At 37.4% G+C, this 27,362-nt stretch overlaps 1 protein-coding gene and 1 long non-coding RNA gene across 2 annotated transcripts; both read right to left on the bottom strand.

The window, feature by feature from the left end:
- Window positions 1-1,019: 1,019 nt before the first annotated feature.
- On the bottom strand, window positions 1,020-27,362 carry LOC140240513 (amidase-like). Its single transcript, XM_072320282.1, has 12 exons — window positions 27,293-27,362; window positions 12,035-12,132; window positions 10,968-11,104; window positions 10,215-10,387; window positions 8,260-8,399; window positions 7,320-7,520; window positions 6,741-6,815; window positions 5,037-5,202; window positions 4,344-4,403; window positions 2,729-2,829; window positions 2,290-2,476; window positions 1,020-1,760 (listed from the first exon to the last, which is right to left on the bottom strand). Exons 1-12 carry the CDS (start codon window positions 27,336-27,338, stop codon window positions 1,558-1,560), a joined length of 1,587 nt encoding a protein of 528 aa, XP_072176383.1. The 5' UTR covers window positions 27,339-27,362; the 3' UTR covers window positions 1,020-1,557.
- On the bottom strand, window positions 15,958-19,544 carry LOC140240504 (uncharacterized). The gene is made up of 4 exons (XR_011902033.1): window positions 19,514-19,544; window positions 18,545-18,813; window positions 17,127-17,219; window positions 15,958-16,551 (listed from the first exon to the last, which is right to left on the bottom strand). It is a non-coding gene; the product is annotated as an uncharacterized lncRNA (long non-coding RNA).

Genomic DNA, 27,362 nt, shown 5'->3' with positions numbered 1-27,362 from the left:
TCAATGTCGGCATAATCCTCAGTCTTAAGATTCTAAGTTATACCATTTTTGGCTGCCACATTTCTCCTCTCTGTTCCGTGTTCACATTTATGATACTGTGTATTTATAACGTAAGCACTATTCCTACGGATAGCATCATCTGATTTTTAATACACTGTGCTATCTGTGAACTTCGGACAGATCAGTATCAAGTACAATGTAGGCCCTATATCTAAGTTCATCACGTTTTAGGAATGAGGACCTCTGAACACCAAAGGAACGATGTAAACATTTTGGATATTTACCGTGTCTACATGGACTGAGCCTGAGGTCAATATCGTCCGTTCTAATTCAGAGGATGTACTCGAGTTTGAAAGGTCCAAAGCAGTATATCAGATGTACGCAGTGAGGTCCATTTCTATATCAGTATGAATAGTGGTGAATAGGTCTACCGATAGTTTGCCAGTCGTTAACATTCTCATCTGTGCACAATTATGAACAAAGATGGTGCATGTTTTATTAAGTAAATGTCACCATTATATGCTTCTCATGACCGAATTTGATGTCAACTTAGTGTATTTTACGAGTGGTGTAGCTTGGTGTGCTCCTCACATAGCACGAGGAAGTTTACAATGATTGTACATTTAAATTATTGCAAAACTTCTAAATCCCTTTAATTCATAATACTACCAGACCAAAACAGGCAATAACCGCTCTGTTGAAAGATATTATAAAATGCTCCCCAAATCCTTCCTATTGTCTTGAAATGGCAGACGTCGACAGCTAATAGGGCCTATGTCATAAAACGTCTTCAAGGTTCAAGGTTTGTCAGTGGTGGGTTGGAAACGTTATTCACACTCTGTATCAAAGGAAGTAAGCATTAAAGCTCCTACATAAAGACAATGGGGGGGGGGGGTGGGAGCAGGGGAGAGAGACATGGGCCTATATTCTGTGTTTGTTGTTTTGTTTTGTTTTGTTTTGTTTTGTTTTTTTGGGTGACTCCAAGACGTGCACAAAGTGCTAGAATTAGGAAAGCCCGACAAATCTTAAATGGTGCAAATATCAGTACATGACCATGATGGAAACGGTAATACATGTATGCCAAACATACTTTATGAAGCCACCACACACAAGAAAAGAAAGCGATACAAAATCTATACGAAAATAATATACATTTCAAATGGCTAAAAATAGGCAGGAATACATATATTGACTATAAGACATGCAATTAGTACAGATTGCTGTTTTCCTACACCAAGGCGTAATTCTTATCACCAATTGTCCCAAAACAATGACTATTAACATTAAATTTTCATCATAATCGAGGTATAATTCTAATCGTCGATTGTCCAAAAATAATTAATATAAACATAGAATGCCCGGATAGAATGCCAAGTTTAGAGGTACGGCCTACTTTCAAGTCGATCAAAGAGCGCATGAATTATGTCCTCATGGACACACCCGAGACACTGATTTCTGAGGATCAAATTTTGTATGCGCCTTCAATACATACACATTTTCTATGACTGATACAAAAATAACTGGAGATGAAACGGCCTTCCTCATCAAAAGGTTCATTCACTTGGCGATTGCAGCTTCTCTCATAGTCTCCACAGCCTGAGCTGCCCTGAGGACGGTGGTGTCTTCAAAGTGCCTTCCTACCAGCATGAGTCCCACAGGTAAGCCGTCCAGTAATCCGGCGTTGACGCTGATGGCGGGGTGACCAGTTAAGTTGGTGGCCATGGTATTACTTGTCATCTCCATGCATTTTGTGAAGTACCCTATAGGAACAATCACGGTTTACGCCATTCAAGTTGGCACGCAAAGCCTTCTTCGTGCATAATAACATCTCAAGATTTTCGAGTGTTTAATCGTATAGACAATGGAAACGGTTGCTTGATTTCTGTCAACATTTTTCATTTTCTTGTGATTCTGACGTGTGACAATCGTTTAAGGTCAATTTTTTTTTTTTTTTGCAATTCTTCAAAATACTTTTTTTCACGTTACTTTTCTCGACTACTATATAGAGACGTCGTGTTTTAAGCAAAATGCTCAGTGAAAAAAACATTTGTTGGCATCACCTTTTCAATTTTCTTTTTTTTTTTTCGTTTTTTTTTCCCCCCCGATAGAGTCGTCATGTAGTCAAGATTCGGCGCAATATTGCACTGTATCAAATCTCTTTACTATCCTGGTTAACCTGTGTAATTGATGAGTGAAAGTGAAAAGTATTGACTGAATTATTGTGACATGCAAGATGAACTGAAAAATTAAACAACTGAAGCTTCAAACATCAATGGCCTCCAAATATACCTGACAATGAGTCGTCCTTATGAATGAGCTCAGATGCTGTAAACGGAATGGTGGGCATGGCTAAGACATCTACTTCCTCTAGCGCCCGATCATAGGCCTGACGAAGATTGAAGACGAGGTTCCGGGCCCTAGCATACACTTGATTGCCGTAATACCTGTGTAGGTACTCTCCTTCTACAGAGAACATCTGAAAGACAGGGACAGTCAAAAAATTATGTTTGCACAACAAATGAACTAAAATATGATTAGAAATTCGCACTTATCACCAATTTTCTTCAAGTACTTCGATGTCGAGGAATAATGGACAACGTTCACGTCACCGTTGTCGCATGTGCTAATAGATTTCAATCTTTAAAAGCAAACAGATCAGAAAACCACAACAGCAACATAAGACTAACTTCGATCACTGAGTTGTTTTCGTATTTTACTTCTTTCTTACCTTCACTGTCTCTGACAGATCGTTGGGTCTGCTTGCAATCATTTTCTTGGATGCGATTCCGAAGCTCGTAGGATAATAGCCAATATGCCCCATACCAATTCCTTTCATTGCAGAACAAAATTTAAAATATATCACATCGTTATGATTGAACTAACGAAATATTTACAAAGCAACGAAACAAAATAGAAGATAATTCGTAATTTTCATAATTCATGATAGCCTTAAAACATAGGTTAGGAATAGGATATGGTCATCTAAACTTCATTCTTGTTACATTTTGTACATACCAACGCTAAGCCAACAGTTTCATTTCTAATCTTTATTGTTACTTTGTATTGATAGAATTACTCTAAACCCGTTAGCTTATTCCTTCCTTGTTTCTCTCTTGCATTCAATATGTAAGGACTGCATCAGTACCGTAACTTCATTAATTCAATTCTATTTTTGCTAGATTTGTTTTCCCACTGATATTTGTAAAGAAAATAAGTGATATGACATCAAAATTTAACATAATATCCACTGTATTTCCGGAAGAGCTAAAGAAATTGAGGATGACCTATATGTTTCTCGAGTAGAAACAAATGCGCACGATATAAACAAACATTAAAGCAAAAAACATTCTGCCTCTGATTCATATTTCTGAATCTCCAACCCTCAGTTTCACAAACAGAAAAGTACTTCAAAAATTCCCATAGTATGAACCTTGTCATCTCTTCTGAATCATTACGGAGCTTTAGATTTGCGACGCGAACGTTAAGACGACCGTTGTGTTGACCATTTTCCTCTCTCTCTCTCTCTCTCTCTCTCTCTCTCTACGTCGTGCTGCAAAATAGGTTTAGATTTCGCGAAGACACAGCCAAGCCCCACATGTCGTTCGTCATAATGGCATGCATCAAGTATCTTCTCTGCGTCGTGAATCTGAGCGGACACCGTCGTGAAACTCAGACGACGCGATATTGATTTTGATAAGCGGTCTTGCGCGTAGGTAGAACAGTTTTTTTTTCCTTCTTAATGTCCGCGTCGCAAATCTAACCCTTCCCAGTAAACGCGTTTCCTCATATTCACACATTTTTTGTTATTATTGTTGTGTTGGTGCTGGTGATGATGATGAAGTTGCCGCCATTGTTTGGTTACGTGTTTTTGTTGTTGTTGTTTTTGACATTTTTACTACCACCCCAACCCATTTAACCCCATCCAAAATGTGGCAGGAAATAAAAATGTAATGCGCCAAATTAATTGCGATCCGCGCACGGGTTGGTGCCGGGGTTGGTGTGCATCTATCTCTCTTGATATAGTACCGAGGTAAAAAGATGCTTTCATATTCATTTAAATTGAAGAAACAGTTTGCAAATATTTGGCGAATTCATTTAAATTGAAGAAACAGTTTGCAAATATTAAGCGACGCCACACTTGAGCTGCCATATCACAGAAATTCGTTTCACCGAGTTTGATCTCATGAACCAGAAAATATTGCTGACGTGAACTGAAACTTTGGGTCAAATATTTTTGTCTCATAACGTCGATACTGCAACATTAATCCACCCCATCAACAATCGCCCTTCTTCTGCGAAATATTTGATATGTTACCTAGACTAGATATGAAACGATAACTTGCCTCCGAAGCGAATCATGTTTTCATAGCAACCCTGCGCAGTTGCGCCCCAGATCAATGGAGCTGTGCGATAATAACAGAAATATTTATGATAACACTCAACATAAACACATGTTTGTATTATTATACATATTATACATGATATCATAATGAACATATTTTTTGTATGTGTGCGTGAGCGTATGCTTACTGAAGTCAAACATATCCATAAATCATTGCAATGATTATTTCGGCCCAGATTTTCATTCCAGAGAAAAGAATTTAAGCTGGTCATCAAGTATGATAACAATACTTCATAATAAATCGTGTACGCACAGGAATAGCGTCACTTGGACGAAAATGTCATTTATCGTACAAGTCCCCAAAAGCATATTGATAAGATCTTAATTGTCAATGAATATGAAACAGAGAGGGAAAAGGGAAGACAAAGGAAATCAAATCATTGTCAATGATAACAATGCAATACCAACAATCACAGAATGACTTGCAAAAAAATGGAAAGCACAAAATGTCCAGTCTAATAAAATCAAAATGGGACTTTTTTTCTGATTCAACGATTCTAACGCATTACCAACTTTCTGTCCAACCACCGAATGCCCCACAGTGCTGTTTTAGCCATAATGGCTGTTGACCTCAGAAGTACAACGAAAATCTACATGACGCATTGTCCGACCGTGAGAAATGAGATCAGCTTACACTGTACATGAATCGGTATCGAAACGTCTTTCACGATGCAACCCACGCTTGTCAGAGCTTCGATACTCTTCTTCACCAGAGAATCAACAGCTGGATTTGCTTTCGGCGATGCAAAGCCCTCTTTCAGAATCCCAATCTTCAGGCCATGGGCGCTGCTACTTAGCAGCTGAGAGGTTAAAGGGAAGATAAACCCCAAGAACAATGTGGATTGAGTGAAAGCAGCAACATTAGTAGAACACATCAGTGAAAGTTTGAAGAAAATCGGACAATCGATGCAAAAGTTATGAATTTTTAAAGTTTTGGTGTTGGAACCGCTGGATGAGGAGACTACTAGAGGTTATGACGTATGAGTGGACTACAATATCAAGAAAATATAAAGAAAATACTACAAAAATCCATTTTTCATGAAAATTACAAATTCCATCAACTTGATATTGACATATGTTAAGGGTAGCAATTATTCCCCCTGCTTTCTGAAAGCGGTTGGTCCACTGCTCTTTCATAATTCTAGAAAAGTGAATTTTTGTTGAATATCCTTTATATTTTCTTTGTATTGTTGTCCACTCATACGTCATATCCTCTAGTAGTCTCCTCATCCAGCGGTTCCAACACCAAAACTTTAAAAATTCATAACTTTTGCATCGATTGCCCGATTTTTCTCAAACTTTCACTGATGTGTTCTACTAATGTTGCTGCTTTCACTCAATCCACATTGCTCTTTGGGTTTACCTTCCCTTTAATAGAGGGAAACATGGTGTACTGATTTGCAAAAAAAAAAAAAAAAAAGAGACATTTTTAACTTGGAGAAAGGGCACCATCTGAGTTTCTCTACGTAAAAACAGCTTTATACATCTAGATTAACATTGTACGGTGATTTCTAACATTGTGATCACAACATAGTTTGAGTGGTACAGGTTGGAATTCATCACGGAGATCATCGACACGGTTCTCAACTAATATCATATCTCTCTATAGCATTATATCTCTCTAGCAATATATATCAACTAATATCCCAAAGGATAGTAGGTTGTTTCAATATGTTTATCCCGAATTGAGATAAAAAATGGAAAGGAGACACAAAATATTCATGGAAGCCACAACTTCACCTGAAATCACAGCGTTGTATACCGTAGCCTTAATTATTTTTGTCTTGTGAAGGCTGGATTTTTTTTTTTTTTTTTGTTTTTGTTTTTGCTTGTCAGCTGAAGAAACCCAGAATTGGAATGAGAAAGATGCTCAGTATACTTTTTTTTTTTGCTTGTTAGCTCATGAAACCCGAACGTGCCCCCCCCCCATCACACACACACACACACACACACACACACACACACACTTTTGAAAACGTGGCGCCGGCCATGTTGTGGATTGAGTGAATGCAGAAATACTTGTAAAAGTCATCTGTGAATTTTGAGGAAAATCGGACAATCCTATAAAAAGCATCAATCTTTGAAATTAGAATTTAAAATTTTTAAAAATTACAACATCACTGGATAAGCTGAGAACAAAAATTCTTGATGTCACACTCTTTAGGACAACAGAGAAAATATGAAGAGAATTTGAAATATTTTCACTTTTCCATGAATAGCATAGGAGCCCTACATTTCTTCCACTTGTTACAGAAATATGTTGAGGGTAATAGATTTGGGTTCATTTCCCTTATCAATTTGGAAAACTCAAAAAGAAAAAGAAAATCATCTTCCTCACCTCCTCTGTATATTCAGGAACTTTGATATGTGGGTGCTGTCGTGGATCCATCCCGTTGTCGTAGCCAGCTAGTACCTTTGCGAGGCAACAAAAGTTTAATCAACGAAAAAAGTGAAAGAAATACAGATACATAATCATTCATCCATATCCCCTGTTCTTCTGACCAACAAGCAAAAGACCTAGTGTACCTCTGGTGTAAAAGCCATATTTCTTGCAACCATGTACGACAGCATTTTCTTGTTAAAGTTATAGTAAAATCGGATGTCTCAGTTTACAATTCGCGAGTTTGTGAACACGTTTCCCTTCAATTGGTATCATCTTTTGCGTTTATCTAAATAAACGCAACTAATAATAGCTATACTGAGTGAGAGTTGTGACTAATATAGAATTGAAAAAAAAAAAAAAACACCGTCGCAGGAAAATTTGCAGTCCATGACAATGAAAAGAATATGCGCGCTTGTCGACACTATATACTGCTCCCAAAACTTGCCGTCTTCATTGGACGACAAATAGTAACAAACCAACAGAAAAGCACCCCGAGAAGAACTAACAAGAAGAGGAAGAAGAGGAAAAGTTTACCTCCAGAAAGAGAGCACAGTCATGAACAGTCCTAGTCATGGGCCCGAGGTGGTCCACTGCCATCTCAATACCCATCGCGCCAGTATAAGGCACGAGACCATACGTCGGCTTCAGCCCTACGATGCCGGTCCAGCTGGCTGGTAGGCGGACCGACCCACCCTGATCACCTCCGATAGCCATGTCCGCCTCGCCAACACTCACCTGTTGTTGGTCGAAGTCAAAGTCACACGACGAGTTGATAGATATCAATGTCTGGTATGTGAGAATGCTAGAGGGGACATTAACTTACTTCAGGTATTTCAGGTTTGAAAGAAATCCATCAACACTCTAAAAAATAAAATGGTAAATCAACATCTTGAAAGTTGTTTCTCTTCCAATCTTTGTATGAATTTTTATGTTAATTACACAATGAACAAAAGTTTAAATCTAACACTCAAACTGTACCATTTGAAAAATGGCAGTTCAAGATTTTGGGTGCTAAATTGAACATTTTGAGTATTAGATTTATCATTTAACAAAAGGCATGGAGGAGTATAAACATTTAAAATGTTGATTTACCATTTCATTTTTTAGAGTGAACCAAAATAACTGAAAACCTGACAGCAAGATGACTCTGTAAACCTGTCCAAAGATATCAAAAAACAAAAGCAAAACAAAAACACGAGCAGAGTGCAAACGCCGTGCATATGAAGATACTATATTACTCTACTTGAACATCCAGGATACAGATATCCTTCAGTCATGTACTTCCTGGACACAAGAGTGAACATGCTGTCAACACATGTTCATTCAACTTACAGAATATGTCAATCATCAGCCCTAAACAGGAAAACAAGTAGAACTATCACGAGAGATATTTCACTTCGACAAACGTCTGTGACGGTGCATTTTCCATGGACACATCATGACTTGTGTTCTGTGGCTCATTCCATCAACTTACCACTACAGCACTACCAGAACTTGATCCTCCAGTACTACGACCGGTGTCATGAGGATTCTGGACAGGACCTTTAGCCGCGGTGGAACTTCCGCCGGAGAAACACAAGTTCTCACATACTGTCTTTCCCACGATAGTACCACCTACAGATTAAAGTGAAATTACGTCCAAGTGATACCAACGACTTACTGCACTGACATTTTCATATGACTTTTCATTATGACTATACAAACGTGCGTTGCCAAATCGAACACAAACTCACGTATAGGCATCAATCCAACAAGAGGCTTAATGAAGTGATTTATTAAAGTTTAAGACACACAAGATGGCAGTGGCTGAGATTCAGCGTATTTCCAGTTGCTTTCACTTTTGCCCCTGATGTTTATATGCAAAAGGTTAAAATGATTATTATAATGTTGATACGCATATCACTGCTCATCAAATAGAAATTTCTGTATCATTTTTAGCTTTTTTCATTTGTTGAGCAAATTAGTCTTATTATACACGACTTTGTCTTATCTTGGGCTTAGCTTCTCTGGACTTTTCAAGAATGATTTTGCCCTGTGTCTTGGTCTTTATCAGTCAACTATTCAGCATATTTGCTGAATGTTGGCCTCCAAAAAGTTCATTTTCCCCTCCAATTTGGGTCCCTATAGGAAAGTACATCTGCCTCGCTTAATTGTCTGTGTATACAGCAATTAGTATAGGCCTATCCTAACCTATATTGGGGGTTCTTCCGTCGTTATTAACGAATCACTATCCAAATCAACGTAGTTTTCTTTGTCTGCTTTCATTCGTGTCCTCATCGTCCAGTCAACTATAGTGTCCTCTCTCCCTCTCTCTCTTTCTCTGTCCTGGTCTCCAATCCGTTTTTATTTTGTGAACGATAGTACAGTGTACCCGCTTCGAACTGCTGTGGCATTGTTAGTATATCCTCTTTTTTCCTGATGTCACTTCCTCTTCAAATTCAATTATTATACGTTTACGGTTCAATCAATACACTCCTGAGACTGATCATTAAAGGTATTGTTTGTCATTGGGAGCAGTGATTTAAAAAAAAAAACTTCAAGTTATCACATTTATTTTGATGCAAATCTGTAGGTCAGTTGAATCACAAAACATTATGCTGTAAAGCCTAAAATATAAGGAGATATCAACATTTTCCTCATTAAACCATAACTGCAGATGGTTTATTCTAGAAGCAATTTATTATGATATTGTTCTCTTTTGTATATTTAACAATACCAAATATTGATTATAATGATAAGCATTTTTACAACGGTTGTTTGTATCACTAACTCACATTTTAGAACCATTTTGAAGCACTACAGCTGGGTTTTTGTTTCATCTAAAAATGGTAAATAATGCCTTTAACTTCTTTAAATACCGAGGAAACCTATCGACAGAGCGAATACCCTGATTACACGTAAAACATGCCTATTAAGAATCTTGATTATATAGCATTCACGTTTTGACGGCATCAAACAGACTCAGTTCTACAGATATCGAGATGATTATAAGCTCTAGTTGTAAGTTGTACTCTCTGTTTCCCTAGGAACTACTGGCCATCAAAATCACCATTGCATCTAAATAGCATCAGCAAGTATATTTGCAGCCTCAAAATGTTTGAGACCTTGCTATCAAATCGAATGATAATTTCATCCTTAAGATCATCAGAAACAACCGAAAGGTCCGCTTCATAATTGGCAATTATTATTACAATTATCGTTATTAATACAATATTGCTAATCATCTTTATCAAACAAGGGTTCTCTCTCACACACACACACACACACAAAAACCCCACAATATATGTCTTTCGCGTTAAGGAAAATAAATTCCATCTATAGCCTATACATACCTTGCTTTCGGGGCACTTTCATTTACGATAAATTGGATTTCATTTACAGTTCACACAATTGAATTGATAAAATGGAGGACTTAACAGCCGGACGTACCTGCATCCAAAACTCTTGTGACTACTGTTGCGTCAAAATCGGGCGTGTAACCTTCGAGAGCATGACAACCGTTCATCATTGGGACACCCGCTAGAGCTACGTTGTCCTTGACCGCAACTCTCTTACCGGACAATTTTCCGTTGTCCGCACCTTTGATATCACATCGCCAATACCTGCATGGTTCAACATGTGACAAAACAAGGTTGTCTAATGGCGGTATCGATAATATTGGAGTAAATGTATACAGTAAATACTTTGCTGTATAAGGATGACGCGTTTCTATTCTTCACGATGAAGCTTTCAGTATACATTTCTAATACTTCAAATACGTTATTCTTTCATAAACTGAAAAGACTTGGCCCTTATATATACACCTGTCACGTTGTCCATGCAGATTACGTTGAGCATGTGATTTCATAGATCATTAATTGGTCTGAGGAGATTAAACAAAGTAATAAACGTAATCATGTACGACAGTGACATAGCATAAAAGTGTCAAATGACTTTCTATTTAGGTGTACATATAAGGAAGAGAAAGACATACTAATGTAACACAAATTAAATTTGACTGGTAATGACACAATTCTCGGATTTTAGGAAATAAAAATAATAGGCCTATGGTGATGAATACACTTGCCCCATTTTTTTTATATATTTAACATCACATCCCCTTATACTTCTCATCTAAAAAGGTGAGATTAGGTAAATTAGTAATTATTCAAATTATCCAGTAAGAAATGTGATCAGTGTAACCATGCGTTAAATGGGTTGTCCTTCTGTTCAGGCCTATATCCTGGGAGACGTGGGTACTTCGTCGGCAACCTCGGCTCCACAAGACACTCGATGGCGTTTATGGCATCAACGTGCTCTGATATAGTCTTCTTGAAAGTCTGTCATATCAGAAAAACTTAAAATAACCATGTGTTCCATCGTAGAAGTACTAATCATTTTAGATGTGGAATTTCCATAGAAAAAGCACACTGTGGTCAATAATCTTTTTTAATGCACTTCGGTCTTGAGCATCACCTTCTTTACATGGAGTGCTGTATAACCTGTATGAGAACATTACTACATGTACTTCTAATGTCATTAGCCCCTTTAAGCATTTGCTTATGATGATGGATGGTCTATTCAATTTGTCTTTTGAACTGCATGCAATTGAGTAGGCCGACATACGAGTAAGTTTGCATATATATGTATGAGAATAAAATACCCGCTCGTTCTCAATTTGTATTATCATGGAATAATGTCGAATATCTATAGTTACTCACTTACCCGTTACAACTGTATGTGTGTAGTGTGTGTGTGTGTATGCGTGTGTGTGTGCGCGCGCGTGGATGGGTGGGTGACTGTGGTAAAATAAGGACACGCACATTAATGGAGCGTAAAGATATATACATGTATAGCTGATAAGCTTGTTGGTGAGGCCGCTGGTAGAAAGGGTATGGTAGGTATACCTAACTATTTGGGGAGCTCACCTTTTACCTTCTTGGCATACCTATACCACAGAAAGTTGATGTCGAAGGTTTGTGTTACTCTCAAAAAAACTTACCAACCTTCATTTTATTGGGGACACAACAACTTGATATGGGAGAGGTTATTAGAGAGGCTGTAGGTCTCGATAATAGTAGTATGTGGGATTATTGCCTGTTCCAATTATGTCAATTATCATCCATATCAGCGTGTTGTAAGTAATAGAAAATACATGAACTTTAGATATTTGCAATCCAGTCTCATATAAAACCAAAATAAATCAACACTTGAGCCATCTGGGTAGTTTCAAAATATCATTTCAGAGGGCGGCAATCCTCGTTTCTTACCTGAAGACTTTCCTCTTCCAAGTCGAAGCCGAGATCATTGGCTATTTCCTTTATCTGCTTATGAGTAGGATGCCTCACAGATGGACAGACAAAGACTTCTATTTTGTGAATAGCATGAAATACGTAAAAATACAAAGAAAACAATTAATGACATATGATAATAATACTTTTTTCAAATTCAAATTCAAATTCAAATGAGTTTTATTTCCACATAAAGTAATACAAAGCAATATACATAACACTTACATGAGTACATAATATTGTAGGGAACTTTGAATGAAAGTTTCAACAAAACATATGGGTATACAATATTGTAATAATATCAACTTTGGTTTATAGAAAACAAGTAAGCAATACAATCCCATTTTGCAACTCTAAGGGAAAGGAGGAATTCACAAGAAAAGCATAGCTTGCAAATTTTGTGAATTACTCTAGGAGATGAGGGCATCTCATTTAAAGAAGGTTGCGTGACAGTGGAAACTGCATTGTGGGTATGGAGACAGACGACAGTTACGTGAAGTTTTTGACTTTGAAAAATAAGGGAATTAAAAAAAACTTGGACAGCAAAATATCATTATTTTAGCCTATCTCCTCCACTGAAACTCATAATACAACATATCCCTTACAAAAAAAAATGCTATGGTATACCATAAAAATACCATACAATGTATGGTACCATACCATACAATGGTATTGTATGGTATCATAGACTTATACCATTCGAATACCATATGAATACATCACAAATACCATAGCACAAATACCATATGCCATACATACACCATACACATGTACCATACATATACCATACACATACCATAACACATGTACCATCCATATACCATACATATACCATACAAATACCATACATCTCATTTACATTTTTGGGACAAATTTATGCAAATTTATGCTACCATACATCTACCATAAAAAAATACCATACAGTTACCATATAACCAACATACACTTACCATATATTGTTAACCATACATCTACCACAGAACCACCATAAATTTACCATATAAACACCATACAGATCCAGCAAGCAGCATATACCTACCATATAACTACCACACATCTACCATATTACCACCATACACCACCACCAAAGCACCATATATCACCATATAGCTACCACAGAAGCACCATATAAGTACCATACAACCACCATACACCAAGCAGCAAAGCACCATATACCTACCATATAACCACCATACAGCTACCTCAGAAGCACCATATAGTTACCATACAACCACCATACACCATCCAGCAAAGCACCATATACCTACCATATAACTACCACAGTAGCACCATGTACCTACCATATAACCACCATACACCTACCACCGAAGCACCAGATAACTACCATATAACCACCATACAGCAACCATAGAAGCACCACATATTTACCATACAACCACCATCCAGCAAAGCACCATATACCTACCATATAACCACCATACAGCTACCACAGAAGCACCATATAGTTACCATACAACCACCATACACCATCCAGCAAAGCACCATATACCTACCATATAACTACCACAGTAGCACCATGTACCTACCATATAAGCAATAGATACCTACCATATAACCACCATACAGCAACCATAGAAGCACCACATATTTACCATACAACCACCATACACCATCCAGCAAAGCACCATATAACCACCATACAGCTACCACAGAAGCACCACATATTTACCATACAACCACCATACACCATACAGCAAAGCACCATATATCTACCATATAGCTACCACAGAAGCACCATATACCCACCATAAATCTACCACAAAAACATCATACATCTACCATAGGAGAACCATATATATACCATAGCGGTATCATACATGTACCATATAACCACCATACATATACCAAGAAGCACCATACACCCACCATATATCTACCATAGCGGTATCATACATGTACCATATAACCACCATACATATACCAAAATGCACCATATAACAGCCATACATCTACCATATAACCACCATATATCTATCATATAGCCACCATACATTTACCTCAGAAGCACCATATACCCACCATAAATCTACCACAGCGGTATCATACATGTACCATATAACCACCATATCCCAAAAAGCAGCATATAACAGCCGTACACCTACCATATAACCACCATATATCTATCATATAGCCATCATACATCTACCATAGAAGCACTGTGTGGTAAAAGCATGGTGATTTTGTGGTAGATGTATGGTGGTTATATGGTGTATGGTGGTTATATCCCTAATAGCAGAAACACATCTTAAAAACGTCTTAAAGACGTATTTTCCTGACCAGTAAGTTGTCTTAAAGACGTCATATAACGGCGCAAATAAGACGAAAACTTGCACCAACGCGAGACGTCGTGATGACGTCATATTTTTACGTCATTACGACGTCTTACTGGTCATGAAATGACGTATTTGAGATGTTATTAAGACCAGTAACTGACCATAATATGACGTCTTAAAGACGTAATTCTTAGCTGTCACTGGTCATGACAAGGTGTCTTTAAGACCAGTTACTGACCATAATACATTGTATGACATGTTTAAAACATAATTCACACATTTAAATGGGCATGAAAAGACGTCATTAAGATGTATTTAAGACCTGTTACAAGTCATGACAAGACGCCTTTACGGCATATTTTGGACATGTTACTGGTCATGAAAAGACTTCATTAAGATGTGCTACTGGTCAGAATAAGTCGTAATACTCTGAAAACATTTTAAAATGTATAAATGTTCACAAAGATGTCTGTGTGATATCATTACGGTGTCAATAATTGTTTTATTTTAAATTCTATTTATCATGTAAAATGAGTGGGACAGCATTAATGCATCAAAAAGACAGATTGTTCTATGGTTACAGTATATCAATGTATAATTTACAGTACTCAGTGTAATGAGCATATTTGTCTTACAACTACACCTGTCAAAACCACCTCATAAACTAACACTCAATCACTAACACAAGACAAAGACTACAATACTGCATCAAAAAATTAAATACACACAAGTTGATTAGAAACGTATTTACATAATTCAATCATGAACACAAGAAAAACACATACATTCTATATCTTGAAAAAAGGAAAACATTTTTAAAAATACACTTTGCTGTTAACATAGCAGTTTCCAAGCACATGTATTGAAGGTCTAACTAGTATATTGCTTACTAGAATCAACTGAAAGACCTGAAAATTTACACATACAGAGTAGAATAATTTAACCACCCCCCTCAAAAAAAAAAGACCAGTATTTTCAACATTTGGATTTCAATATGCAAATTTCTTATGAATTTTAGGGAAAGTTGAAATTTCATCTAAAATCAATGAAAAATAAAACTCCTTCAGGTTTTCTGTAGAAAAAAAAAAAATCTTCCAAATGATGTAATTGATATCCATGACACAAATTCGTACAAATTTTGCACATTTCCTATTTTCCTTTGTTTTTTGTTTTTACAGAATTTTCTGCTTTGTAAAAATGAAAAGGGAAAATCTAGCCATGCTTACTTTAGACAATTAATAAAATATAATTTTAAAAACTGTATACCCCCTTGCCCCCAATGTCACTGGAGGGGGTGATTACCCACAATTTCAGAACATGAAATGGCGGTTCTCCACAAGACTGAGCATAGAATTCATGTTATTGCTGATATACTCTGTTACTGTTTCACCTTCCAAAGCTCTGATACAAACTTCCAATTTTTGGCTTGATAAAATATCCACGTGTATCAAACATTTTGAAAGCCTCTCATAAAAAGCTTATCATACGACTGACAATCTGAAGATGTCCGAATTTTCACACTGTAACATTGGCAATTCGCCGGGGCAGCGGCTGAGCTGCTGCAAGCAAGAGCACAGAAGTGCAGTCTCAACTGCTCTGTGTTGGTTGTTGTATACCTGCTGCGATGTGGCGTGTGAGAGCCATATGACAGGCGTAGAAGTCCGCATTTCACTGACTGTATATTAGGGAGTTAAGATTGCACCTTGACATACGTTGTAGTCGACATGAACCGATGGCGTCATTTAAGGCTACGTTTACATGGTTCAGTGGACGACGTTCACCCGTCTGAGATGACGTGAAATTGGCGGGTAAGGAGTGAACACATCGACGTACTGTTGAGAGTGAGGCACATGCGCAGTAGCCCTTTCGTTGCAGGCAGACATGATCTCGACTCCGTCCACTAGTGCATGTTCACTGAAATCTTAAACTCCCTATTGGGAAACCACACACAAGTAGACGTGCTAACTACAATAGGTTGTGGGTGTTGACTTTTGTTCCATCCTTTTTGCAAAATTGTTTATTCCACACTGACGTACATGTAGTAATTTCCATTGGATGCTTCCTTGGAGACAAGATACAGCTAGTACAGGGTGCTGAGTAAAGCTAGCTTGTTACTTGCGAATTTTGTTACGGGGCTTGCTCTGGATCCTGAAATGACCAGTCATGTTGGGGATGCCACAGCTGGTTGCTGGACTTAGAGTGCTGGGAAAAGAAGGGGATGTGAAATGAAGATTTGAAATACTAGTGGAACTTCTTTTTGCTACTATAAATTACATCTTAGCCATATACTGAGTATCAACACAAGAGTTTTGGGTCAATTTAACATGAGTCACAAAATTAATGCTCATCTAAGTACATATTCATTACTCTTCTTACCCATCATTGCTAATTTTCTAGGGCAAGGTGCTAGGTAAGCATGTGCCCGCTTGCCCTGGGCAAGTCAAAGTCGGGCAAGTGTTGTGGAGCAAAGGCAAAAACTGATTGCTCAAATCAGGCAAGGAAAATTCTCAAAGTAAGGTGGATTTTTTTTTTCTTAATATTCCTCAAATGCCATTATGCAGTTAATGAATTTGATCCTATCAAGGTAGGACAAACTGATCATCCAAATGGATGACTTGGTACTCTCTAGTTACTACAATCTTCATACAAAAGTATATGTTTTCATAGGCTTATACTCTTCATAATGATCTGACTTTGCAAGGAGAGGAAATTTGTGAAAAATTTTCAGATTTACCAAAACTATCTTTGTGCTTTAGAATCAGTAATGTGATAATCACCTGATTCTTCTATTGCTGATGGTTGCCTCCAACATGGAATCCACACCTAATCTGTTGCCTTTTGACACCTCCTGGTGGCTATTTCATGATTTTCTGTGCCAGAGATAAAAGTGAAAAAGGTGATCCAAATTGTGACTGAGACCACACAAGACAGTACACAAGTGCCATTCATCTACCAATATTTCTTGTGAGCAATGGAGAGTGATTCATGGGCTATGGATCACTTTCCAAGAAATATTGGAAGATGAATTAAGCTTTAGAGGCTTATATTTTTCCCTTTCTATTCGATAAAAAAAAAACTAACGATTCAAAGATCCATGTATTCATTAAGCAATAAAAAGCAAGTTACAGAAAACAATGCATTTTCTATTACAAATATCAGTCTAAAATTCATATCTACAGTCTCTTTAAATCAAATTATAGGCACACTTTTTGGAGTATAAAAGTGGGGAAAATCAAGCAAGTTGAAAGCAAGCTTCACGTAACACATTTCCATCATATGAATACATTGTACATCATGTATGACAAAAAAAAAATGAATTAATCTATTCTGCACATATTTTTGTTGAATATTAATTGAACTCAAATACTCTTTCACTGAAAATGATGTGAATCCTAGCATATTGCAAAATACAGAGTCACAAGTGCACTTATTTGCCTCTTGAGGGTCAAATCAAATGCAAATTTTGCATGTCGATTTTATGCTTATATTACGTACTACCACGGTCATTACTGTATATGTTGTCAATAGATTTTTTTTTTAAAACATGTAAAATTGTCCCTCTCGGGGGGAGGGGGGGGGCAACTGCCACTGAAAGGTGGACACCATGCTCATTCAACAAAACATGCAAAAGGGTTTTTTTTTTCACGGTCAGGCAATGCATGCGCGAACAGTGGAAAGGGTATCAAAATCACAGAAATTTTGAAAAAAGGGTTCGCTTTTCAATAGCTCGATATGTGTTCAGGGAATATATGAAGAGTTTGTTTGCAAAAACCGATGTCCATTTTTGAAGATTTTGAAGTACGGTCTCTGTCATAAAGTACAAAATGATACCTTTTAAATGACATATTGGTCACTACATACAAAGGTACATTTCTGAAGTTATTGTCAAAAGAAGCAAAACATTTCTTATTATTCTCTTTATTTTTCTTGACCTTTAATCGCAGATATCTCCATTTGACAATTTTGGACTTATCGGTTTTTGCGAACAAACTCTTCATATTTTACAACTCATGAAAATCTGAATACGAATACTTCATACGGTGGAAAAAATCGAAGGGTCATTACCGGTACTCATTTAGGGTTCTTTTGAAAGTTCATGAACGAGCATGGTGTCCACGTTGCAATGGCAGTTGCCCCCCGCCCCCGGAATTGTAATTGATGGTGATGAATTATGGGTGCTCGTGTGGTATCATACCTGTGATGTACAAAACCCAAACAAGCCATGATGTCCAGCCTCCAGGACTCAGGGTCAGGGGCTCAGAGGGAGCATTGGTCATCATCATACATGTGCCTTTCTCAACATGAGTGGTAGGGCAGGCTGGTACATGTGTCTCGCATCAGTTCTGCCCTACGTACACGTACGAAGCTCCCATTTGTTGCCGACAAGTGTAGTTCATGTCATGGCTCCTCCAGTCGCCCTCCATTCCTACAAGCACTTTTCATGCTCACTGCTAGCAGCCATACCTTTAAATATGAAATTAAAACAAACAAATTGACAAAAACGATTTCATTACTTCACTGGAAAGTATGAGTTTTGAAAAAAAAAGCCACTTCCTGCATTTAAATTGCCACATCAGCAAAAGTAAATTTGTTTCAAGTGCTGTATTTTTATAAAGTTGCGTGTTCTCCATAACTTTCTTAAAAGCCTCAATCAACATTAGAAGGCAGTGTCTAACATTGTTCAATCCAAAATTGTTGAATTGTACTTATCTAAAGTATCATTATATAAATCAATGCAGATTGCAAGAATTCTTATAGAGAACCAATATTAACGAAAACATTTTGAATCAGCAATGTGACAATAGGCCTCCTCCAAAATCCAAATGCAAATTTGACAGTATTCAGCACATAAATAGTAGTAGCATTATGTTTAATTAGTATTAAATTTGCATTCGACATTTCTAGGTTGTTATGTTTCCAGTTCCTCCTTTTTATCCACGAAACATCACCACATACTTGCATGACAACAAAGTTAAAGAGAATTCATTTTTAAAATAGATTTTAATAATGAACACTATAAAGGCTTCATTTAGACAAATACATGTAGCAGGATAACATGATATATTATTTATTTCGCAATCGCAATGTCACTCATTTATCATTATCACCGACAACTGATATATGAACAAGCAATCTTCTTGAGTACACACAGCCTCATACTCACAGGCTGTAACACACTAATATGCATGGGTTAGACTGCTTCGTGTTCCATATGGGCCATGGGCTCTGACCTTGTCCTTGTCTGTAAGAATTGTAACATTGTCATTGACAGTGTCAACAATAGATTAATTGTGACAATGAATGATATCCTGCCAGTACTATAAACCTTCGGTGAAGCCTTAATTATGTTGAACTTGGATTTCTGTTTAAGTTACACATGTTACGACTTATGTACAATGTAGTTGCAAGTTCCGTCTTTGTATTTTGTAATGCCACAGTAGATCTTGATTATTACGGCAAAATTTAGGAAGAATCTTGCAAGTCCTAACAAGCACAATCCTGTCAAGCACAGTCCTGAGCCGATTCCAGTTAGAATATTGTTTCCTTTGATCTAAGGTTGCATTTTCTTCTAACCAGCTAACGAGCTACATCGGTACATGTATAGCCTGCATATTCAACACACCGATCTTGATCACTTAAGTCGATTATTTCTGCGTAAGCGGGCTTATAAACTTGCAGTTGCACTGTAAATTACTGCAGAATGTGATTTCATTTTGACAGAAACTGCCCCCACATCTATGTTGGTTACCAATTTAAGCACTAACTGCGACCAGCAGCCCATACGCATAGTGTATGCATGGGGCTGCTGGTCGCAGTTAAGCACCAACACAGAAAATCATATATGGGACTGTGGGAGTACAAAGAATATTTGCCGAGTGCGAGTGGATGGAGAACAGGCATCAAATAAATTCTTACCGAATTTGACGTGGAATTGTTAGTTCTTTGATGAAACCGGCCTCTTCAGCGAACAGATGCTTTTATGCAGTTCACCTTTCCACTTCCAGTCTCCAAATTTGGCATTCAATCTCCGATCTTTCGAGACGTGTTCTTAGATCGCTTGCGTTGGGGACATCTAACGGTTACAATTCGAACAATGGCACTGCGCTGCGCATACCGCGCGCTGGCGGTTAACGTACGTACGAGCTGTGCTTTTTAATTTTGGCGCGCACGGCCAGGGGATGGCAGAGCGAAGGGGACTATAATTGGTATATATGGCTATGGCAGGGCTCGACACTAACTTTTATTTTTGGTGGCCCGATCGGGCCATCAAAATCATTAATTTTTATTTTTTGGTGGCCCGAAAGTAAAATCTGGTGGCCCGAAAAAAAAATCAAGAAAAACATAAATACTAAATCGATCCTACTGAACATAGAAAATGAAATATTAAGTATTACTCAAGTGATACATGTACCCATGTCTAAAATAAATGAAGAGAAAATTCAATCATCTTACCGTTATTCTGAGTTCTAAGATTTAGCAAATAGGCTTATAGATTATTATAAAAGTTGATGCCTATTTAGGTGGTCAAAACTTACGTTTGAAACGATAGAGTGGGAGCATTTGCAGACATTTGTGAACATCCGACATCTGTTTTGGCATTATAAAGAGCTGGAAGTTACCGTTATTCATTTCTGATTTTAAAAGCAATTATCCAACATTTACTAGTATTTTAACACCATACGGAGCCGAATGTTACTATTAATTGTTTGTTTTTTTTTCAAATGTAAAAGCAAAGAACTGACATTCATTTTCGCATGTTACGGAGCTGAATGTTATCTTTATTCATTTCTGAACGTGAAAGCAAACATCCCCGATTTATTGTAGCATCTAACTGAGCCGATTGATACCATTAATCATTTCCAAATGTAAAAGCAATAATCTGTTATTCATTTTAGCATCGTACGGAGCAGAATATTACCGTTATTCATTTTAAAATTAAAAAAGCAAACATCCAACATTTGTTTTATTATCGTACGGAGCCGAATGTTATTGCTGTCCACTTCCGAAAGTGAAATGAATTACCTGACAATTTAGCATTGTACGGAGCCGAATTTTACTGTTTTTCATTTTTGAACGTCAAGGCAGACATCAGACTTTAAAGGACAAGTTCACCTTCATAGACATGTGGGTTGAGTGAACGCAGCAATATTAGTAGAACACATCAGTGAGAGTTTGAGCAAAATCGGACAATCCGTTAAAAAGTTATGAATTTTTGAAGTTTCTGCTCAGTCACGGCTGGATGAAAAGAGTATACCATGGCTTGTGATGTCACATGAGTACAACGATATAAAGAAAGAATAAAAAAAAAAAATCAACATATTCAATTTTTTTGCATAACAAAAGAACACTCCACTTCTCTCTTTCAGAAGGCAGGGGGAATAGTTTACCCTTAACATACGTCAGCAGCAAGTCGAAGAAATGTGCACTTTATTAATAAAGTATAAAGTTTTGTGAAATTCTCTTTTTATTTTCCTTATATACTTGTACGCATGTGACATCATACACTGTAGTAGTCTTCTCTTCCAGCAGTGACTGCGCAGATACTTAAAATATTCGTAACTTTTGAACAGATTGTCCAATTTTCCTCAAACTTTCACTGATGTGTTCTACTAATATTGCTGCATTCTCTCAATCCTTATGTCCTTTAAATATTTTACCATCAAACGCAGCTGAAAGTTACTGTTATTCATTTCGAAATGTAATAGCAAATATCCGACATTCATTTTAGCATCGTATGGAGCAGAATATTACTGCTATTCACTTCCGAACGTATACAAGAGCAATCATCTGACATTTATTTTAGCATCTTCCTTAGCCGAATGTTACTGCTATTTACTTTCGAAAGTAAAAGCAAACATCCGACATTTATTTAATCATCATTCGGGGTTGAATATCATTGTTATTCATTTCCGAACGTCAAAGGGCAAGGGATCATTCGACATTTATTTTAACATCTTCCGCAGCTGATCTGTTATTGCTATTTATTTCAAACCTGAACGTGAACATCCGGTATTTATTTTACTATCTACCGCAGCTGATCTTCCGCAGCTGATCTGTTATTGCTATTTATTTCAAACCTGAACGTGAACATCCGGTATTTATTTTACTATCTACAGTGATCTATGGAGTTGAATATTATTGTTGTTCATTTCCGAACGTCAGAGCAAAATTAATATCCGACATCTATTTTAGCATCATCCGCAGCTGAATGTTGTTGCTATATACATTCGAACATAAAAGCAAACATGAGACATTCTTATTCACCTGAACGTGAACATCCGGTATTTATTTTACTATCTATATGGAGTTGAATATCATGTTTATTCATTTCCGAACGTCAAAGGGATCATTCGACACTTGCTTTAGCATCTTCTGGAGCTGAATGTTGTTGTTATTTACTTTCCAACGTAAAAGCAAACATCCGGCATTTATTTTCTCATCGTACGGAGTTGAATATTATTAGTATTCATTTCCGAACGTCAAAGCTAACATTCCACATTTTTCAGCATCTTCTGGAGCCGAATATTATCCTTATTCAATTCCGAACGCAAAACCAAACATCCGACACTTCTTTTAGTATCATACGGAGCCGAATATTACCGTTATTCATTTCCAAAATAAAAAGCAAACATCCGGCATTTATTCTCTCATCGTACGGAGTTGAATGTTATTAGTATTCATTTCCGAACGTCAAAGCTAACATTCCACATTTATTTCATCATCTTCTGGAGCCGAATGTTATCCTTATTCATTTCCGAACGCAAAATCAAACATCCGACACTTATTTTGGTATCATACGGAGCCGAATATTACCATTATTCATTTCAAAAATAAAAAGCAAACATCTGACATTCATTTTAGCATCTTACGGAGCCGTTTGTTACCGCTGTCCATCTACAAAAGTAAAGGCAATTATCCGACATTTGCCCGACGCGCGTTTTTGGTGGCCCCGGGCCACCGGGCCACCGGTAGTGTCGAGCTCTGGCTATGTCATGTAACAATTCTCCATTTTGACAAGTATTTTAGATTTACTAAGGTTTGGTAAAAGATTTAGAGTGAAATATGTACATATACAGTAAACTTTAACCCTTTTATACAACACGTCTGGATTAGGTTAATAAATGACGTGAAATTGACGTCTTTATCTGGTTGCGGGAATGCACTAGCTCTGGTCAAAAAGCGACGTAAAACTGGCGTCTTAATCCCGACATGAAAGCAGGAGAAAAACACTGGTAATTTATTGGTCAATAACTGACGTAAATGTCACAGCATACTATTCTAGTTGTGCAATTCATTCGCCGTTGAAAGTCGTCATAAAGATGTCGTATAAGTAACACGACGTATGACCAGTTGACCTGTTTACGACCAATAAAAGACGTTTTTTGGGGGGTTTTTTTTGCGACGAGTGTCTGCTATCACTAAACAGTATCAGGGATGGTGAATGGTCGTCATATAGAACATGTATGGTGGTAATATGGGGTATGTATGGTCGCTATATGGTGTATGTATGGTGGTTATATGGTGTATTTATAAATGGTAGATATATGGTACTTCTGTGGTAGATGAGTGGTGGTTATATGGTGTAGGTATCATGGCGGTCATGATGGTAGCTGTATGGTGCTTCTGGGGTAGTTTTATGTATGGTGATTATATGGTAGAAGTATGGTAGTATTTGGTAGATGTATGATACTAGTATGATATATGTATGGTGCTTGTATGGTGTATGATGGTTATATGGTAGGCATATGGTGGTATGGTTGCACCATTTACCCACCATAGAAGTTATAGAACCACCATGCATACACCATAAACACCATACATAAATCATACTTCGTTCATATAATTACCATATATCTACCATAAACCAAAACAGCTAACACAAATGACGCATTAATCTGCCACAGATATCTACCACAGTCACCATACAATGTTCCATGTTAGCACCTAATATCTACCATATAACTACAATGCATCTATTACCATCATAGAACCAACACTATACTTAACAGCCATATTTTGTTCACATGGTTAATTACCTGTATGAAAACAAAAACCGAGTCATGAAAAAATGTAACACAATAAAAAAATATTTTGATATATGAGCTGCATAGAGAAGTATATATAACAGAAATGTCTGTATGTACCATATTCACCTTATTCTACACCATACGGTATATTGTAGAACAAGCATCTACCATACAGATGTACCATACGCGATCTACTCACCATAATATATACACCATATGTGATATACCATAGAACAAGCACCTGTCATACAAATGGACCATATTTATTCTACTCACCATGATTAACACTATGTGGTATACCATAGAACAGGCATCTACCATACAGATGTACCATATTCATTCTATAATTCTACTCGCCATCATTTACACAATGTGGTATACCATAGAACAAGCATCTACCATACAAATGTACCATATGCATTCTATGATACACTATAAATTTACACCATGTGGTATACCATAGAACAAGCATCTACGATATTCATTCTACTCACCATATATTTACACCATGTAGTATACCATAGAACGCATATCTACCATACAGATGTACCATATGCACTTTATTCATCATAAATTTGCACCATGTGGTATACCATAGAACATGCATCTACCATAGAGATGTACCATATGCAGTCTACTCACCTTGTATCTACACCATATGGTGTACCATAGAATGCATATCTACCATACAGATGTACCATATACACTTTATTCACCATAAATTTGCACCATGTGGTATACCATAGAACATGCATCTACCATAGAGATGTACCATATGCAGTCTACTCACCTTGTATCTACACCATATGGTGTACCATAGAACGCATATCTACCATACAGATGTACCATATGCACTTTATTCACCATAAATTTGCACCATGTGGTATACCATAGAACATGCATCTACCATAGAGATGTACCATATGCAGTCTACTCATCTTGTATCTACACCATATGGTGTACCATAGAACGCATATCTACCATACAGATGTACCATATGCACTTTATTCACCATAAATTTGCACCATGTGGTATACCATAGAACATGCATCTACCATAGAGATGTACCATATGCAGTCTACTCACCTTGTATCTACACCATATGGTATACCATAGAACAAGCATCTACCATACAGATGTACCATATGCACTTTATTCACCACAAATTTGCACCATGTGGTATACCATAGAACATGCATCTACCATAGAGATGTACCATATGCAGTCTACTCACCATGTATCTACACCATATGGTATACCATAGAACAAGCATCTACCATACAGATGTACCATATATGCAATATTCCCACCATATACTTACACTATATGGTATACCATAGAGCAATCATCTACCATAGAGTTGTACCATATATTTACCATACACCATAGAGCCATACCATACATGTACCATACAATTTTTTTTTGTAAGGGATCTTAGTAACAAGCTCACAGATGTCTCACCAACATAAAGCAATGGATTCTTGACATCACGGATTGCTACACATTCTCTATCTCCCATCCATACAAACATACACACACGCACTCGTGATGCAGGTAGGTAGACCCTAGGTACGTGCATCAATCAGATAATTAGCTAAAAACCATTTATCGTTTGTATACTGTATACGCTATGTATTTCGCGTGGGTTTTATTTTCGCGAATTTCGCGAGTCGGGAGCTATTCGCGAAATTAACAACCGCGAAAATATTACCTTCTAAAATGAATCCCTTGCCTTGATGATACGAACATTTCAGTACTAGTATACCATGTCATGGCTTACCGAACAGACCATACTGGCCAAGCTTGTTTACGTACATATAGCACGTCCATGTCTAACTACTAACTAATATACACAGCCCAGTCGCTGTAAGTAGCACTCGCATAGCACAGCGTATTAACAGCGTCTGGGGTGGTAGGGCTAGTCCACGTCTACTTACAATGTACGAATACTGTAGAGCCAATCCATTATCGCAACCCCTCGTACCACTCATCAGAAATCTAGTGCGATGGACTTAACCACTTCAAAAATGTTGAATTCTAACTTAATAGTTCGCAGAGTTTGGTAAGTTTTTTTTTTTTTCATGCAGTGTATAACTACTACCATTCTTATTTGCTAGTAAGTTGAAAATTCACACTTTCTTTGCCACTTCGTATTTTCTCTGGTCCCCAAATCGCGAATTTAACCACTCGCGAAAATGTGTGACAGAGGCAATTTGCGAAAATTCATGTACGCGAAAATTATAGCGTATACGGTATTCATTTTGAGGATGACGTCTGCGAGTTATTCCTACATTTTAGAGGCTTCTACATAGGTAAGCGATGTCCAATTTCATGGGTGATTTTCTGCCTGAATGGTTGATGTATTTCAGCTTCTACATTAGTCACGTGTTTAGTGGGCGTTAGCCCTCCATCCCAGCATAGATATTTCCTTTACGCCTAGCGATGTCAACGCGTGTGTGCACCCAACCAAACCAAGTCGACTTATTTTCTTTCACATCAGAATCTGTTAGTGTTATTTTTATACTAAGGCACAGTGCAAGATATAGATTCCTTTGAGCAGAAGATTAAAAGTACCGAGGCAGCTGTTCAGGGTTGCTGGATTTTGATATTAAAAGGTCCAACATACAAATTCATTTGCGGTTCGGAAAGCGAGTGGGCGACTCTCTTGATCAGGAAAGAGCTCACCTCAGCTCCCTGCTCTTCTTGTGCGCACCATTATACGTGCTGGCGCATGACATGAATCATGGTAGTATGTTAATACACACCGCGATGGGCAACACCTACTGACAACGTTCGCGCAGAAGCCGCTCTCATTTCGACTTATGACGAGTTATACATTGTGACATAAACATAATACAGTACTGTGTATACACGCATTATGAATGCAAAAATGCACATGAGTACACGAATACTACCTTCCTCAGAGCTCTTAGCACAAGCGGAGTCAGATTTATTGGCCATTTCTGCAAAATATTCAATGCACCT

The sequence above is a fragment of the Diadema setosum genome, chromosome 2 (genome assembly GCF_964275005.1).
Source record: "Diadema setosum chromosome 2, eeDiaSeto1, whole genome shotgun sequence".
NCBI lineage: Eukaryota > Metazoa > Echinodermata > Echinoidea > Diadematoida > Diadematidae > Diadema > Diadema setosum.
Note: the sequence above shows the minus strand (reverse complement) of the source record. Positions and strands in the feature narration are given on the sequence as shown.

Bases quoted from the DNA above. Each gene is read 5' to 3' on its own strand.
- LOC140240513 (XM_072320282.1), bottom strand. From the start codon at position 27,338: ATGGCCAATAAATCTGACTCCGCTTGTGCTAAGAGCTCTGAGGAAG. The intron at 10,388-10,967 runs GTTACACTGATC...TGAACCATGCAG, and splicing joins GACAACCCATTTAACGCATG to GTATTGGCGATGTGATATCA. The intron at 2,830-4,343 runs GCAAGTTATCGT...CTGCAATGAAAG, and splicing joins AAACATGATTCGCTTCGGAG to GAATTGGTATGGGGCATATT.